General features: G+C 36.5%; 1 protein-coding gene across 1 annotated transcript in view; it reads left to right on the top strand.

Annotated features, from left to right (window-relative positions):
* The window catches only part of LOC103274828 (NIPA-like protein 2), a 64,644-nt gene that overhangs the window by 17,378 nt on the left and 33,790 nt on the right, over positions 1–13,476 (top strand). Inside the window, exons 2-3 of the mRNA XM_021706021.1 lie at positions 7,318–7,407; positions 10,434–10,605. Coding sequence (XP_021561696.1) covers positions 7,318–7,407; positions 10,434–10,605 — 262 coding nt within the window. The remainder of the gene's footprint in view (positions 1–7,317; positions 7,408–10,433; positions 10,606–13,476) is intronic.

The following is a 13,476-nucleotide window of genomic DNA, read 5'->3' as shown; positions in this document are numbered from 1 at the left end:
GGAAGGCTGAGGCGAAAGGATCGCCAGAGCCCAGTAGGTCGAGGCTGTGGTGGCCAGGAGCGGCCACTGCGCTCCAGTCTGGGCGACAGAGTGAGACTCCAACTCAAAAAAAAAAAAAAATGCAGTTTACTTCTTAATTTCATTTCATATTTTTCCTTGTAAATGTATAGAAGTACAATTGAGTTTTTCATGTTGATCTTGTATCCTGCAACCTTATTGAACCTATTTATTAGTTGGTTTCTTTTCTGAGTCAGGGTCTCACTGTGTTGCCCAGGCTGGAGTGCAGTGGCAGGATCATGTCTCAATGCAGCCTCAAACTTCTGAGTTCAAACGATTCTCCCCCATCAGCCTCTCAAGCTCCCAAGTAGTTGGAACTACAGGCATGCACCACCATGCCCAGCTAATTTTTTTATTTTTTGTAGAAATGAGATCTCATTATGTTGCCCAGACTGGGTTCAAATTGCTGCACTCAAGCAATCGTTTCACCTCAGCCTCCCAAAGTGCTGGGATTACAGGTGTGTGCCACCACAGTCAGCCCATTTACTAGTTCTAATAGTCTTTTGGTGAATTCTTTAGGGTTTTATATATACAAAATCATGTCTGTGAATAAAGATATGTTTACTTCTTCCTTTCCAGTCTAAACACCTTTCATTTTATTTTCTTGCTGTGTTGTTTTACAGTTGTTTAGTCTCCATGTTGGCATGTAGGTTTGTTATACTACTTTTATGCTTTCTGTACATTTCAAATGTTTTATAATTTTAAAAAATGTCATATATAATTAATTATAATAATTGATATAATAATTAAGTATATAACAATATAATAATTATAATAGGATACAGTTGTTTTCCAGTCACATGACATTAATAAAGATTGGTGTGGTTCTTAAAAGAGCAATAAGATATTTTAAAGTAAGATGTCTAAAAGTTTTTAGACATAATACTACTGCACACTTAATGGACTATAGTATAGTCCAAACATAACTTTTGTATGCACTGGGAAATAAAAAAAAAATTGTATGACTCACTTTATTGTGATATTTGCTTTATTGTGGTGTGGCCTGGAACCAAACCCATACTATCTCAATATCTCTGAGGTGCTCCTGTGTAATTTTGTTCATCCCTATTTTGAACTCATGAGAGTTATTGGCCCTGCCATCAGGTCTTGTTTTTTATTATGTTAACTATGACACAAATATGTTGTACAAAAAATCCATCATAAGTGTTCAAGGAGAAATATGTAGAGGGTATACTTTGATAGATGGGAAAGGCTCAACTAAGGTGGTATCTAACTTCACATCTTTATGAAAAGAAATTACGCATGTTCAAATATCTCTTTACCCACTTGTTTCTGCTCAATAATTTAAAACCATCTGATCTACTCAGTTATTGTTTATGATTATTCCTACCTCTGTTAATTATTTTACAGTATTCAGAACTAGACTTAGACAGTATTCAGAACTAGACTTAGACTTAAAAAGGACACTTCTTTTTTGTAGTTTCTTAGGATGTAATGTTGAACTCCTACGTGATTTTGACAACTCTTGCTGAATTGTGGGGTATGTATATATGGCTAATTTTAAATTTCTAAATTTTTGCCTCATGTAGATTCTGAGGAATGAGGAGGTAACTAACTTCAAAGTTAATTCTAACATAAGGAACAATAAAGTAAATTTAACTTAGGCCATTTTGAGATATGACTTTTATAGTAATCCATAAACTTATGGAGAACATGGTAGGAAAGAAGATATTATAATGTGGATTATTTTAACCTTATAGTGCTGGTTTAAAAAGTTAAAATAATAAAATAGTATGGTTGGCACTACAGATTAGAAAATATAGAATATTCTCTCCAAATCTACCCGTCTGTAAGTCATTTCTTGAGAAAAATTAATAAAATACTACAGATTTGTATCTCTGATTCTACAGCATTTTTGAAAATTATAACTTATACTTTCTACCAATCCTATATTAAGAAAACTATAAACTTGCTCATATAAGTACTTTATAAATTCATTGGATTCAGAAGACATTATTGAAAACAACATGGATGTTTACAATGAAGTATCATGAAGGTGTGTAGACACCCTGATGCAACAAGCCAGGGAGTGAAGAAGCAATGAAACCTTCATTTATCCTGTCAACCAAGCCACAGGTTGGCAGTTGTCATTTTTTAAAGGAACCATTTAAATGATTGCTTGGTCATTTCAGATATAGACAAAGAAAACATGACTTTTAAATTGTTTCTTAACTTCCCCTTAGCCTATCACTTAGTGTGTTGTGACATGATTTCATATACATGCCCTCACTCATTCAGGTCTCCCCCAAACTCTGTAGTGTATTGTCTTCATCTTACAATTGAGAAAACTGAAAACTGTGAGTCAGAGAGGATCATGGCTTTGTAGGGTCATTTGTGAGGAATAAGTAGCAGAGACGGGTCTCCTGGCTTTTGGAACATTACTTTTCTTAAAATAGCTTGCTGCTCACTGCCTGGATGACTCTTGGCAAAACATCTCACCTTCTTTTACCATACCCCCTTTCCCTTATTCCAAGTGCTCCACGAGATCTCCACCCCATTTTCTTAGCCTCAGTCTATTATTTTGTGTTATGTAACAAATCACCCCAAAGCTTAGTGGCTAAAATTACAACCATTTTTCAGTGCTTTTGAATCAATTGGTCAACTGGGTGTTCAGTGGTGTCTGGCCTCGTCAGTCAGCTGGTATGTCACCTAGAGGCTTGGCTGGTCTAGGGATGGCCTCCCTCTTGGGTTGGCCATTGGCTGGCTGGCTGTTAGGACATAGATATTAGGGAAACAGGGTTGCTTGGTCTCCGTTCGTCATCATCCAATAGGTTAGCCTGGTCTTGTTCTCAAGAACTTCCTAAAAAAATAATAAGATAAGCAGAAGCATGCAATCAATGCCTTTTGAGGCCCATTCCTAGAAGTAGTATACTTTCACTGCATTTGTAGTTTATTGGACAGCCTAAATCCAAGGGGTAGGGAAATAAAATGTAACTTCTAACAGGAGGAGGTTCAAGGATGCCTGGCCAAGGGTATGGATACAGTGAGGAGTGAGAAATTGGATTCATTTTCACAATGGACGAAACTCAGGTTTCTTTCAATTAATTTGTCTGATACATTTATATTAAGATAGTAGGCCAGGTGTTGTGACTCACGCCTGTAATCCCAGCACTTTGGGAGGTTGAGGTAGGAGGGTTGCCTGAGGCCAGGATTTCAAGACCAACCTGGGAAACATTGGGAGGGACCCTATCTCTACAAAAACAAAAATTAAAAATTAGCTGAGCATTGTCGTATGCACCTGTAGTCCCAGCTACTCAGGAGGCTGAGGTGGGAGGATCACTTGAGCCCAGGAGTTTGAGGCTACAGTGAGCTATGGTCGTGCCTTTCCACTTCAACCTGCATGACAGAGGAAGATCCTATCTCAAAAAAAAAAAAAATAATAATAGGCAACCCCTTCAAGTCCCCTCCCACTGTGGGAGCTTTTCTGTCCTCTCAATAAATCCTGCTTTCTCAAAAAAAAAAAAAGAAAAAAATTAATAATTTAATTTGATGCCTTTCCAGGTATACCTGCTTTAGAAAAAACAAGCAAGCCTGTGATAACATAATATTTAATTTAAGGGAATTATAGCATAATGCTGACTGTCAACCTAAGCCAAGAAGCTATTCTGTAGCAGATGAACTTTTCCTTATTTCTTCAAGTCAGAACACACTCTGACTTCCTCTGCTACCATTTTTTTATTGTTGTAAAATTTATAGAATATAAAATGGTACCATTTTAACCATTTAAAAGTGTATAGTTCTGCAGCACCAAGTACATTCTCATTGCTGTGCAACTGTCACCACATCCTCTCCAGAGCTTTTTTCCATCAATCCCAACTTTACACTCAATCAGCAAAAACTCCTCACTCTCCCCTCCTCCCACCTGGACAACCACCATTCTATTTTCTTTTTCTTTTCTTTTTTTTCCCTCTTTTAATTTTTATTTTTAAATTATGGGGTAAAAATTCAGAGTTAGGTATACAAATATTCACTGTGCAGTTACCCTTATTGATGGGGTGTGCCACCCCTTCCCCAGGCCATTCTACCTTCTATTTGCATGAATTGACAACCTTATATACCTCATGTACATGGAACCACAAAACATTTGTCCTTTTGTGACTGGCTTATTTCAGTTAGCATAATGTCCTCAAGGTTCATCCATGTTATAGTACATATCAAAACACCCTTCCTTTTTAAGACTGAATAATATTCCATTGTATACCTATAGTACGTTTTGTTTTATTCGTCCCCTGAGGGACACCTGGGTTTTCTTCCATCTTTAGGCTATTGGGAATAATGCTGCTATGGACATGGCTGTACAAATATCTATTCAAATCCCTATTCTCAGTTTTTTGGATATATGCCCAGACGTAGAATTACTGAATCCTATGATAACTCAGTGTTTAATTTTTTTGAGGAATCTCCATACCATTTTCCCTAGTAGCTGTGCTATTTTATGTCCTTACCCGCAATGCATAAGTGTTTCAATTTTTGCATGTTCTCACTAACACTTGTTATTTTCTGGTTTGGGTTTTTGTTTTTTTGTTTTTTGTTTTTTTTTTTTTTTAGTTAGAGTCTCACTTTGTAGCCCAGGCTGGAGGGCAGTTGCATGCTCACGGCCACACCAGCATCGACCTGCTGGGCTCAGGCAATCCTTCCGCCTCAGCCCTCCAAGTAGCTGGAACTACAGGCAAGAGCTACCACGCCCAGCTAATTTTTTGATTTATTGTAGAGATGAGGTCTCGTCAGGTTGCCCAGGCTGTTCTCAAACCCATGAACTCAGACAATCCCCTTACCTTGGCTTCCAAAAGTGCTGGGATTACAGGCTTGAGCCACCACGCCCGGCCTGTATCCTTTTTTTTTTAACTGTAGCCACCCAAATGTGTGTGACAGTAACTACTTGTAGTTTTGATTTGCATTTCCCTAATAATTAGTTATGTTGAGTATCTTTTTATGTGTTTATTGGCCATTTGTGTGTCTTCTTTGGAGAAACATCTATTCAAGTCCTTTGCCCGTTTTTATTTTTTGTTGTTGAGTTGCAGGCATTCTTTAAACATTCTGGATATCAATCCCTAATCAGATGTATGATTCGCAGTTATTTTCTCCTATATCATGGGTTACTTTTTGCTCCGTTGATAGTGTTCTTCGGTGCACAAAGGTTTTTTAATCTCGAAGGAAGCACAATTTATCTATTTTTTCTTTTGTTGCCTGTATCTTTGGTGTCACAGCCAAGAAATCACTGCTAAATCCTACCATCAAGTTTTAAATACTCAACCTGATGCCATTTAAACTGCTCAGTGAATGACTTAAAGCATTTTAAAGTAAGATCAGGCACGATGGCTCACATCTGAAATCCCAACCCTTTGGGAGACTGAGGTGGGAGGATTACTTGAGCCTAGGAGTCTAAACCAGCCTGGGCAACACAGCAAGACTTCATCTCTAAAAAAAAAATTCAAAAAATTAGCCAGGCATGGTGGTGCATGCGTGTAGTCCCAGCTATTTGGGTGGCTGAGGCAGGAGGATTGCCTGAGCCCAGAAGTTCAAGGCTGTGGCAAGCCATGATCAGTGTCACTGCACTCCAGCCTGGGTGACAGAGTGAGACCCTGACTCAAAAAAAAAATTTTTTTTAAGTAAGTTATTTCTATTCTATCCAACAAGTTACTTTTATAATTATGGGAGATTTTCATAAATATTCATTCAGTGCCAAATTTCTTCTGAATTTTTATTTTTTTGATTACTGCCAAATGCATTACATTGTAAATAGCAAGAAGGGAAATAATGCATTGTATTGTGATACAATTGTTTCCCGATGAGGAATAGTGAACAAAATTACTGCCAAGTGCCTTTATTAGAGAAAGAAAATTCTTAACTGATTAAAGACCATGGATATTATATATCAACTATAAAATGAGTTTTCAAGTTTTCTGCTTCATTTTTAAAAAATACTGAATTTCACTTAAGCACATATAATGAGGCTCTAAAACTTCAAAGACATTTTGCATTCTGAGAAGGGTTCTTTGTGGTTGCAATGTTCATTTGAAATTCAAATAATTCCTTGGAATTTGAAGTTATATACTGTCAAATAAGAGAGAGAAGATCCTTTGTATCATTGTTAATGTATACTAATAAAAGATATTATACCTTTGTAGCTACATGGGGGCAGCAAATACATCTTTTGAAATAATCTTATAATACATGAGTTATCTATTTTAAACCTTTTAGGCAGCATGTAAGAACTTATTTTTTAACAGCTGTGGGTCTTGTTTTAGGCCACTATATACTTTTTCAAGGAAGTATTTATTAAATCTCTAATTTTGTATAGTAGATGATGTAGAGAACCCAACAGAAAGAAGAAGACTTGGTTCTCTTCCTTCAGAGAATTTGCACACACGTGACAATATAAAAGAAAAAATAAGAGTTTTACCATTTAGAGTCTGAGAAAGTAAAGACAGGCTGAGGTGATCTGAGAAGGTCTCAAGGAGGTAGAAACCTGCAGGCCAGGGGGTGAGCTGTGATGGGAGTGGGTTAAGGAAAGAATTTGTACCATCTAGGTGAGTGGAATAGCAAAAGCACACCTGACTGGAGGATGGATCATTCTGGATACCTGAGATAGAGGAAGCACATTAAATGTGCCATTGACAATTAGAAGCTTGGGCGAGGACTAATTGTGAGGAGCTGATATAATAGTTTCATGTTTGATATCATTGACTGTAGAGAGACATTGTAGGTTCCTGACCAGGGGAGTGGTATGAAAATTCAGTCTGTCTCCACTGGAGATCATAGATCTTTAGAGGTAATGAAATTTCTGGAAACATCTTATCCAACATTCCCCTTTTTATTGAGAACAAAGACATGAAATAACTTGCTCAAGGTCATCCAGTTAGAAAATAGCAGATCTATATCTCAGATAAGTTTTCTCTCATGCCACAGTCCTCCAGAAGATATTAAGAGTAAAGACAATGGACAGAAAGGATAAATATGAAACAGCATCTTAGAATGTCAGAACTATTTTATTTTAATGATTAAGGCAGACAAATATTTACAGAATTCAGTACAGGACTGGGTGATTTCTAAAGAAATTAATAATATTTGATAAAAGTTAAAAAATAATCCTAATTAAACCATATTGATATTCCAAACCTACCCTGAAAAATGGGTGCTGAGTAAAGCTGAATGAATGAACAAAAAAATTAATGAATAACTACATCCACCTAAATTTGTGTTTTTTTTTCTTTCAGGAAATATCTTACAAGTATTTAGAGAAAATATTTTCTTTTACAGATTCACCTTTTTGGAGTTTTACTGGCCATTTTGGGAAACTTGGTAATCAGCATTTCCCTAAATATTCAGGTAAGAAAAAGCTTATTTTTCTAACTCTGTAATTTGATCTAGGGACACACAACTTTCATGGGCCTTGAACACTTTTACTTCCATGGCACCTTACTCCATAAAAATTATTTAAAATATATATATTTATGACTTCATTGGCCTGAAGACAAGTACAATCCAGGCTAGAGTGCACTCTTATTTTTTACTTCTTCTTCTGATTTTAAAATAAATTAAATATTTTGGGAGGCCCCTGATAATATTGTGAACCCTAGGCAAGGTTTCTACTGTGTCTGCTGGATAAATCCCTCTGGTTTGATTTGCAGTACTTTGATTTCTTTTATAGCCTTCAGTGAACTCCAGATTGGATGCAAATTTTTTCAGAAGGAGTTCATAAGAGTATAGGTTTATTCCCTTTCTTTAAATACTGTTTAAAATGCCAGTTAGACTAAAGGTCTTGAAGACAGATTGTAGAGTATAAAATAGAAATTTCAACTGAACTATGAATTAGAAACCTGAATGAATTACTGATTTGCTGAACTAAAAACTGAATGAAATACTAGGCTTAAACCTAATCATGATTTCAATCAAAATGTTTAAATCACTTAATGAATCTGTTTGAACCAGAATCCAACCAATGCCATTTCTAAAACGATTGAATCAAAATGTCAAAATATCTGAATGTCAAAATATCTCCCAGGATGATATATAGTAGCCTGATTTTATCCTCGGGGAATGTGGTCCAAGACCTACAGAGGTTGCCTAAAACTGGAAATAGTACCGAATCCTGTATATACTGTGTTTTTTTTCCCTATGCATACATGCATACCTATAATAAAGTTTAATTTATATACTTGGTATAGTAAGAGATTAGCAACAATAACTAATAATAAGATAGAACAATGAAGTAAAGTAAGGGTTACTTGAACACAAGCACTATGACACTGTGACAGCTGATCCATAACCGAGAGGACTGCTAGGTGACGAAGGGGTGGGGACAGCCTATAGTGTGATACACTAAACATAGGGAGGACTCACCTCCCTGATGAGAGAGAGGTAGAGATTTCAGCAGGCTTCTCAAAACAGAGTGCAATTTAAAATGTATGAGTAGTTTATTTCTGGAATTCTCCATTTTTCAACCGGGGCAACTAAAACCACAGAAAGTCATTTCAGATAGGGTGTGCTGCTGAATTATTTTATACAAACCCGTGCTAGAAAATGGCGTAGTATAATTTTCAATTATTACCCAGAAATGTATTTATTACTGAAAAAAAGCAAAAAATAAATCATTGCCCTTATAGAAAGAATTCAAAAAATATAAAAGAAAAAAAAATGAAATTCCCCTCATAGCTCAAAAGTAACCACTGCTAATTATGCATTTTTCCCCAAATCGATTTCTATGCATAAGCAGCATACATATATTTGGGGCGGGGTGGGAGTGTTCCAAAATGTATATAGCTGTCCCTTATTGCAAGACATATGGGTTGGTTTTTGCTATTTCAAATATGTAATAGAATGAATATCTATCTATACTTAGTTATACAAAGATAGATATACTTTGCATACTTGTGTGCATATTCTATAGGTCAAAGGATATATTCATTTTAAATATTGCTAGATTTAGCCACATTGATGTCTACATGGGTTGTACTACATTATCTTCACACTAGCAGTATTGTCCATGGCCATTCCTTATGTCCTTAATGCCACATATCATTAGTTATTTGGTGAGAAGAGGGAAAGGCATCTAATAGATGAAAATGGCATTTGATTGTTTTAAGTAGTTTGTGTTTGATTATTCATGATTTTGAAAATCTTTTCTCACTTGTAATTTTATTTGTATAAGTTACTATTTCATTTCCTTTGCATAACATATATCTCTTGGCGTCTTTGTCTTTTTCTTATTTATTTGTAGGAATTCTCTTTCATAGTATTTTCTTGGTACGGTTTTTAAAATACGGTAAAATCTCTCAGTCTTTTTCTGGCTTATGAATTTGTCCCACACTTAGAAAGGTGTTCCTTATGCCAACATTTTTTTTATGTTCTATGTTTTTGTCTACTACTTTTATTATTTTCTTCTAAAAAATTTTTAAATAATCTGGAACTGTTCATAATTATTATAAGACATATGTTTGGTTATCATAAAAGCATTAGGGAAATAGAGTATAATTTAATGGCCAATTTTCCCAGAATTTTTGTATTTCAAATTCAAAGAAATACTCAAACCAGATATAAATTAGAGTCACCCCATAGACTCTCTGGTAGCAAAGCACTCTGCTCTGCTATGTCTATTGTAGTTATTGATCCATAAATTTGAATCCATTTCAAAAGATTTCTCCTTAAAATTTTATTATCTTTATTTCATTAAGCTTATTTTAGCATTTGGAAGTTTTTGATATTGTAAAAGAAATGTCTTAGGGTAGTGGACTAGAAGGTCACTTACCTTCTTAACATACACCTCATTTTAAGTAGTAAAAATGACACATTAGCAGGCTCGGTGACTCAGCCTGTAATCCCAGCCCTTTGGGAGGCTGAGGTGAATAGATTGCCTGAGCCTGCAGGTTCAAGACCCACCTGGGCAACTTGGCGAGAGCTCATCTCTACAATAAATCAAAAATGAGCCAGGCATGGTAGCACGTACCTGTAGTTCCAGCTACTTGGAAGGCTGAGGCAGAAGAATCGCCTGAGCCCAGCAGGTCAACACTGAGGTGGCCAGGAACGGCCTGCATTCTAGTCTGGGTGACAGAATGAGACTCCAACTCAAAAAAAAAAAAAAATGACACTTATTTTACCGAGTCCATAAGTGAGAATTAAGCAACATTCATATGTAAAAATTGTTCCTTAAACTATAAAATGCTATATAAATGTGAGTTGTTTCTACTGTTGATATGTTTGGAACAAACAGGACAGCATAATGTGTCTCTATAATAGTCTGCATTGATTTTAAAATCAATTTAAAAGCCATGATGCAAATTTACAGGACCAAAAATTCCAGGCAAATTTTAATGGGGTGGAAGTGTTTTCTTATTTGTGTTCTGGCTTACTTCCAGAAATATTCTCATCTCCAACTGGCACAACAAGAGCACCCAAAGCCGTACTTCAAGAGTGTGCTGTGGTGGAGTGGGATCCTACTGCTGGCCGTGGGCGAGACAGGCAACTTTGCAGCCTATGGATTTGCTCCCATCACACTCATTGCTCCGTTAGGCTGCATATCTGTTACAGGTGAGCCATTGCACTGAGCTTTAAGAGATCAGAATAATTCAGTTGTTACAACTGAAACAACAAATGTACAAACAAAGAAAGTCTATTTCCTGTTTCCTTAGCATGATCACATGAAACAGTTATGCTACTAATTTCAGTTACCCGCTGTCATGCTGCCACATTAATCATGAAGAAACTTGAATTTTGAAACTACAACAAAACCTGGTCCCCAGTGTCTGAGTCTTAATAAATGGACAGTAATAGAAAATATTATACTGTGTTTTTAATCATCAATGAATTATCTAAAAGCATCTGTAAAGCAATGTTTTATTTATATGTTAAACTAATGTTACTTGTAGTTAAAATCTTTGACCCTGATCTTTGACTCCATGGTTGAGCTTCTCTTTGACATTAAGGATTAAATATTGGTCACTCTAGGTAACTATAAGAATGTGTAATTTTACAGAAATGTCACAATTATCTACCTTCAGAACTTATATAATTTACTAAATACATTTAGAAAAGAGAAAATGAGATGTTGCTAAATACTGGGGAAAAAAAAGAACAAAAATTACTGCTTTGCTAAAAATGAAAACAAATTCTGCAAGCCCTGTTAAAACCAATAAAAATCTTTTTGGTTTCACTCTTTATCTGCTGCTATGGAAACAGCATGTTTCTAAATTTCTGTGAATTTTTGGAGCTTCATTGAAACAGAAACAAGTTTATAGTCATTATCTGTTAATAACTAAACCAAGTATAGCATGTGTTTACATAGTCCAGTTTTAATATTTTTCCTAAAATATTTATGTTATTCTTAAAGAAAGTATAATTTGAATGGAAATATGTGTATTCAAAGAGAATTTTATTTAATTTTGGAAATAGCTTTCACTTTTTAATCATTTAAGATATTTAAAGTAATTTTGTAAAATATGATAGAATATTTAGCCAAAAAACCCACTTACTTTGCTTTCTTGGGACTGCTTACTTAAAATAGCCATACTGTTACTACTCTGAAGAGGCACAAAATTTGTTTTTGTTTTTGCTTTTTTGAGTTGGAGTCTCACTCCGTCATCCAGGCTGGAGTGCAGTGGCACTCTCCTAGACTCCATCAATCCTTCCGTCTCAGGCTTCCAAGGCTAATTTTTTTTTTTATTATTACTTATTGTAGAGGCGAGGTCTCACCAAGTTGCCTGAGCTGGTCTCGAACCCGCAGGCTCAGGCAATCCACTCACCTCAGCCTCCCAAAGTGCTGGGATTACAGGCTGAGCCACCAAGCCTGGCCTATGTTTTTAACATTACAATAAAATGAGCAAATTGGATAAACCTTATTGTAGTGCACATAACACATGCACTAAACATGGACATTCTAGATTTTTTTTTCTCTCAAAATCTGAAAAATAACAAGTAAAATATCTACTTATATGGTCTACTTGTTGTCTGTACAGACTTCCGTTGTTCTGAAAATGCTGTATTATTCTTCACAATGACTGTGCATATGTTGCCGATCTTTAGCTTTGTTTCTTACTCTGCTTTATGCTCAGTTTCCATGAAACAGAAAAAGGAAAAAATGTCTGGGCATATTCCATGTACACTTGCGGGGGGTGAGTGCACCACATTATGTTGAAATTCTGTATTTATCTCGTGTCTCCTGGTCCTAGGAAACCTTTTCCTGGAAGGGGAAGGGTAATAAGAAAAAGAGAGCTACTCCAGCTGGTTCAAACAGAGGGGGAATATTGTTGTAAAGATCATAGATTTCACAGAAATGAAATATAGCTAGGTCTCTAGGGGCCTGAAATGAGAATGCGGAAGGTTCCAGAGCTTCAGGGTCAGCAGGAGTGCCCCTCGCAGACCTTCAGTGAAGCTGGCTATGAGTTGTTCATCTCGCCAAGACTTGCTCCAAACTGTCATTAATAACTAGAAGCTGAAGTTTTCCAAACTTCTGCTCAGAAAGTGTCCTGTTCTCCCCAAGTCCCCAATGGGGCCAGTTCTCCCACCTTAAATTCTGAACCCACTGCCTTGACAGATGGACTTTTCTTCATGCTGCAGATCATTTTTCTTTGTGTGCTGTTAGCTCCGATTAGTGTTTCAATTTCAGATCACTTTTAGCTGCCTCCCTCTCTGCTTGTCTAAAATGATTCAAAGTGAAATTACAGCCTCAAACACAAGCCATTTCCTACTTTACAGTCTTTGCAAACAGCGATATATGCTCAAAAACAGTATTCCCACAGCATCCCTGAGGCTGAACCAAGGTAATTGTAAAACACTGTGGGTGGCTAAGGGACTGTTGGGAATGGCAGATTTTCCCTAGAACAAGCCCCTGCTACCCTGAGATTCTAGAAACTCTAAAGAACTTGAAGCAAAAGGGAAAGTACTTTTGAAACAGATGTATCTTATAGCTGTGTCTACAGATGAAGCAGAAAATCCACACTTTTCTATGCTAAAACTTTTTTCTCTATTATTTCTTGGGAGCTTTAAGAAATCAAACCTCCCTTTGAATTAAAAAAAAAAAAGATAGTGTGTAATTACAGTGTTGTATGGGAAATTGCATATTCTTTTCTGATTTTCCTTCTGTCTTTTGCTACTTTTCAAAAAAAAAAAAAAAGAGAGAGATTATTAAAATCCAAAACACAGCCGGGCTCTGTGGCTCAGCCTGTAATCCTGCGCCTTTGGGAGGCTGAGGTGAGTGGATTGCCTGAGCCCGCGGGTTCGAGACCCGCCTGGGCAGCGAGACCTCATTTTTACAATAAATCAAAAAATCAGCCGGGCGTGGTAGCGCATGCCTGTAATTCCAGCTACTCGGAAGGCTGAGGCGGAAGGATCGCCGGAGCCCAGCAGGTCGAGGCTGCGGTGGCCGGGAGCGGCCACTGCACTCCAGTTTGGGCGACAGAGTGA

Source organism: Carlito syrichta, unplaced genomic scaffold, assembly GCF_000164805.1.
Source record: "Carlito syrichta isolate Samal-C Ts95f unplaced genomic scaffold, Tarsius_syrichta-2.0.1 Scaffold314991, whole genome shotgun sequence".
NCBI classification, from domain to species: Eukaryota; Metazoa; Chordata; class Mammalia; order Primates; family Tarsiidae; genus Carlito; species Carlito syrichta.
The sequence above is the reverse complement of the archived record's forward strand: the minus strand, read 5'-3'. Positions and strand labels throughout refer to the sequence as shown.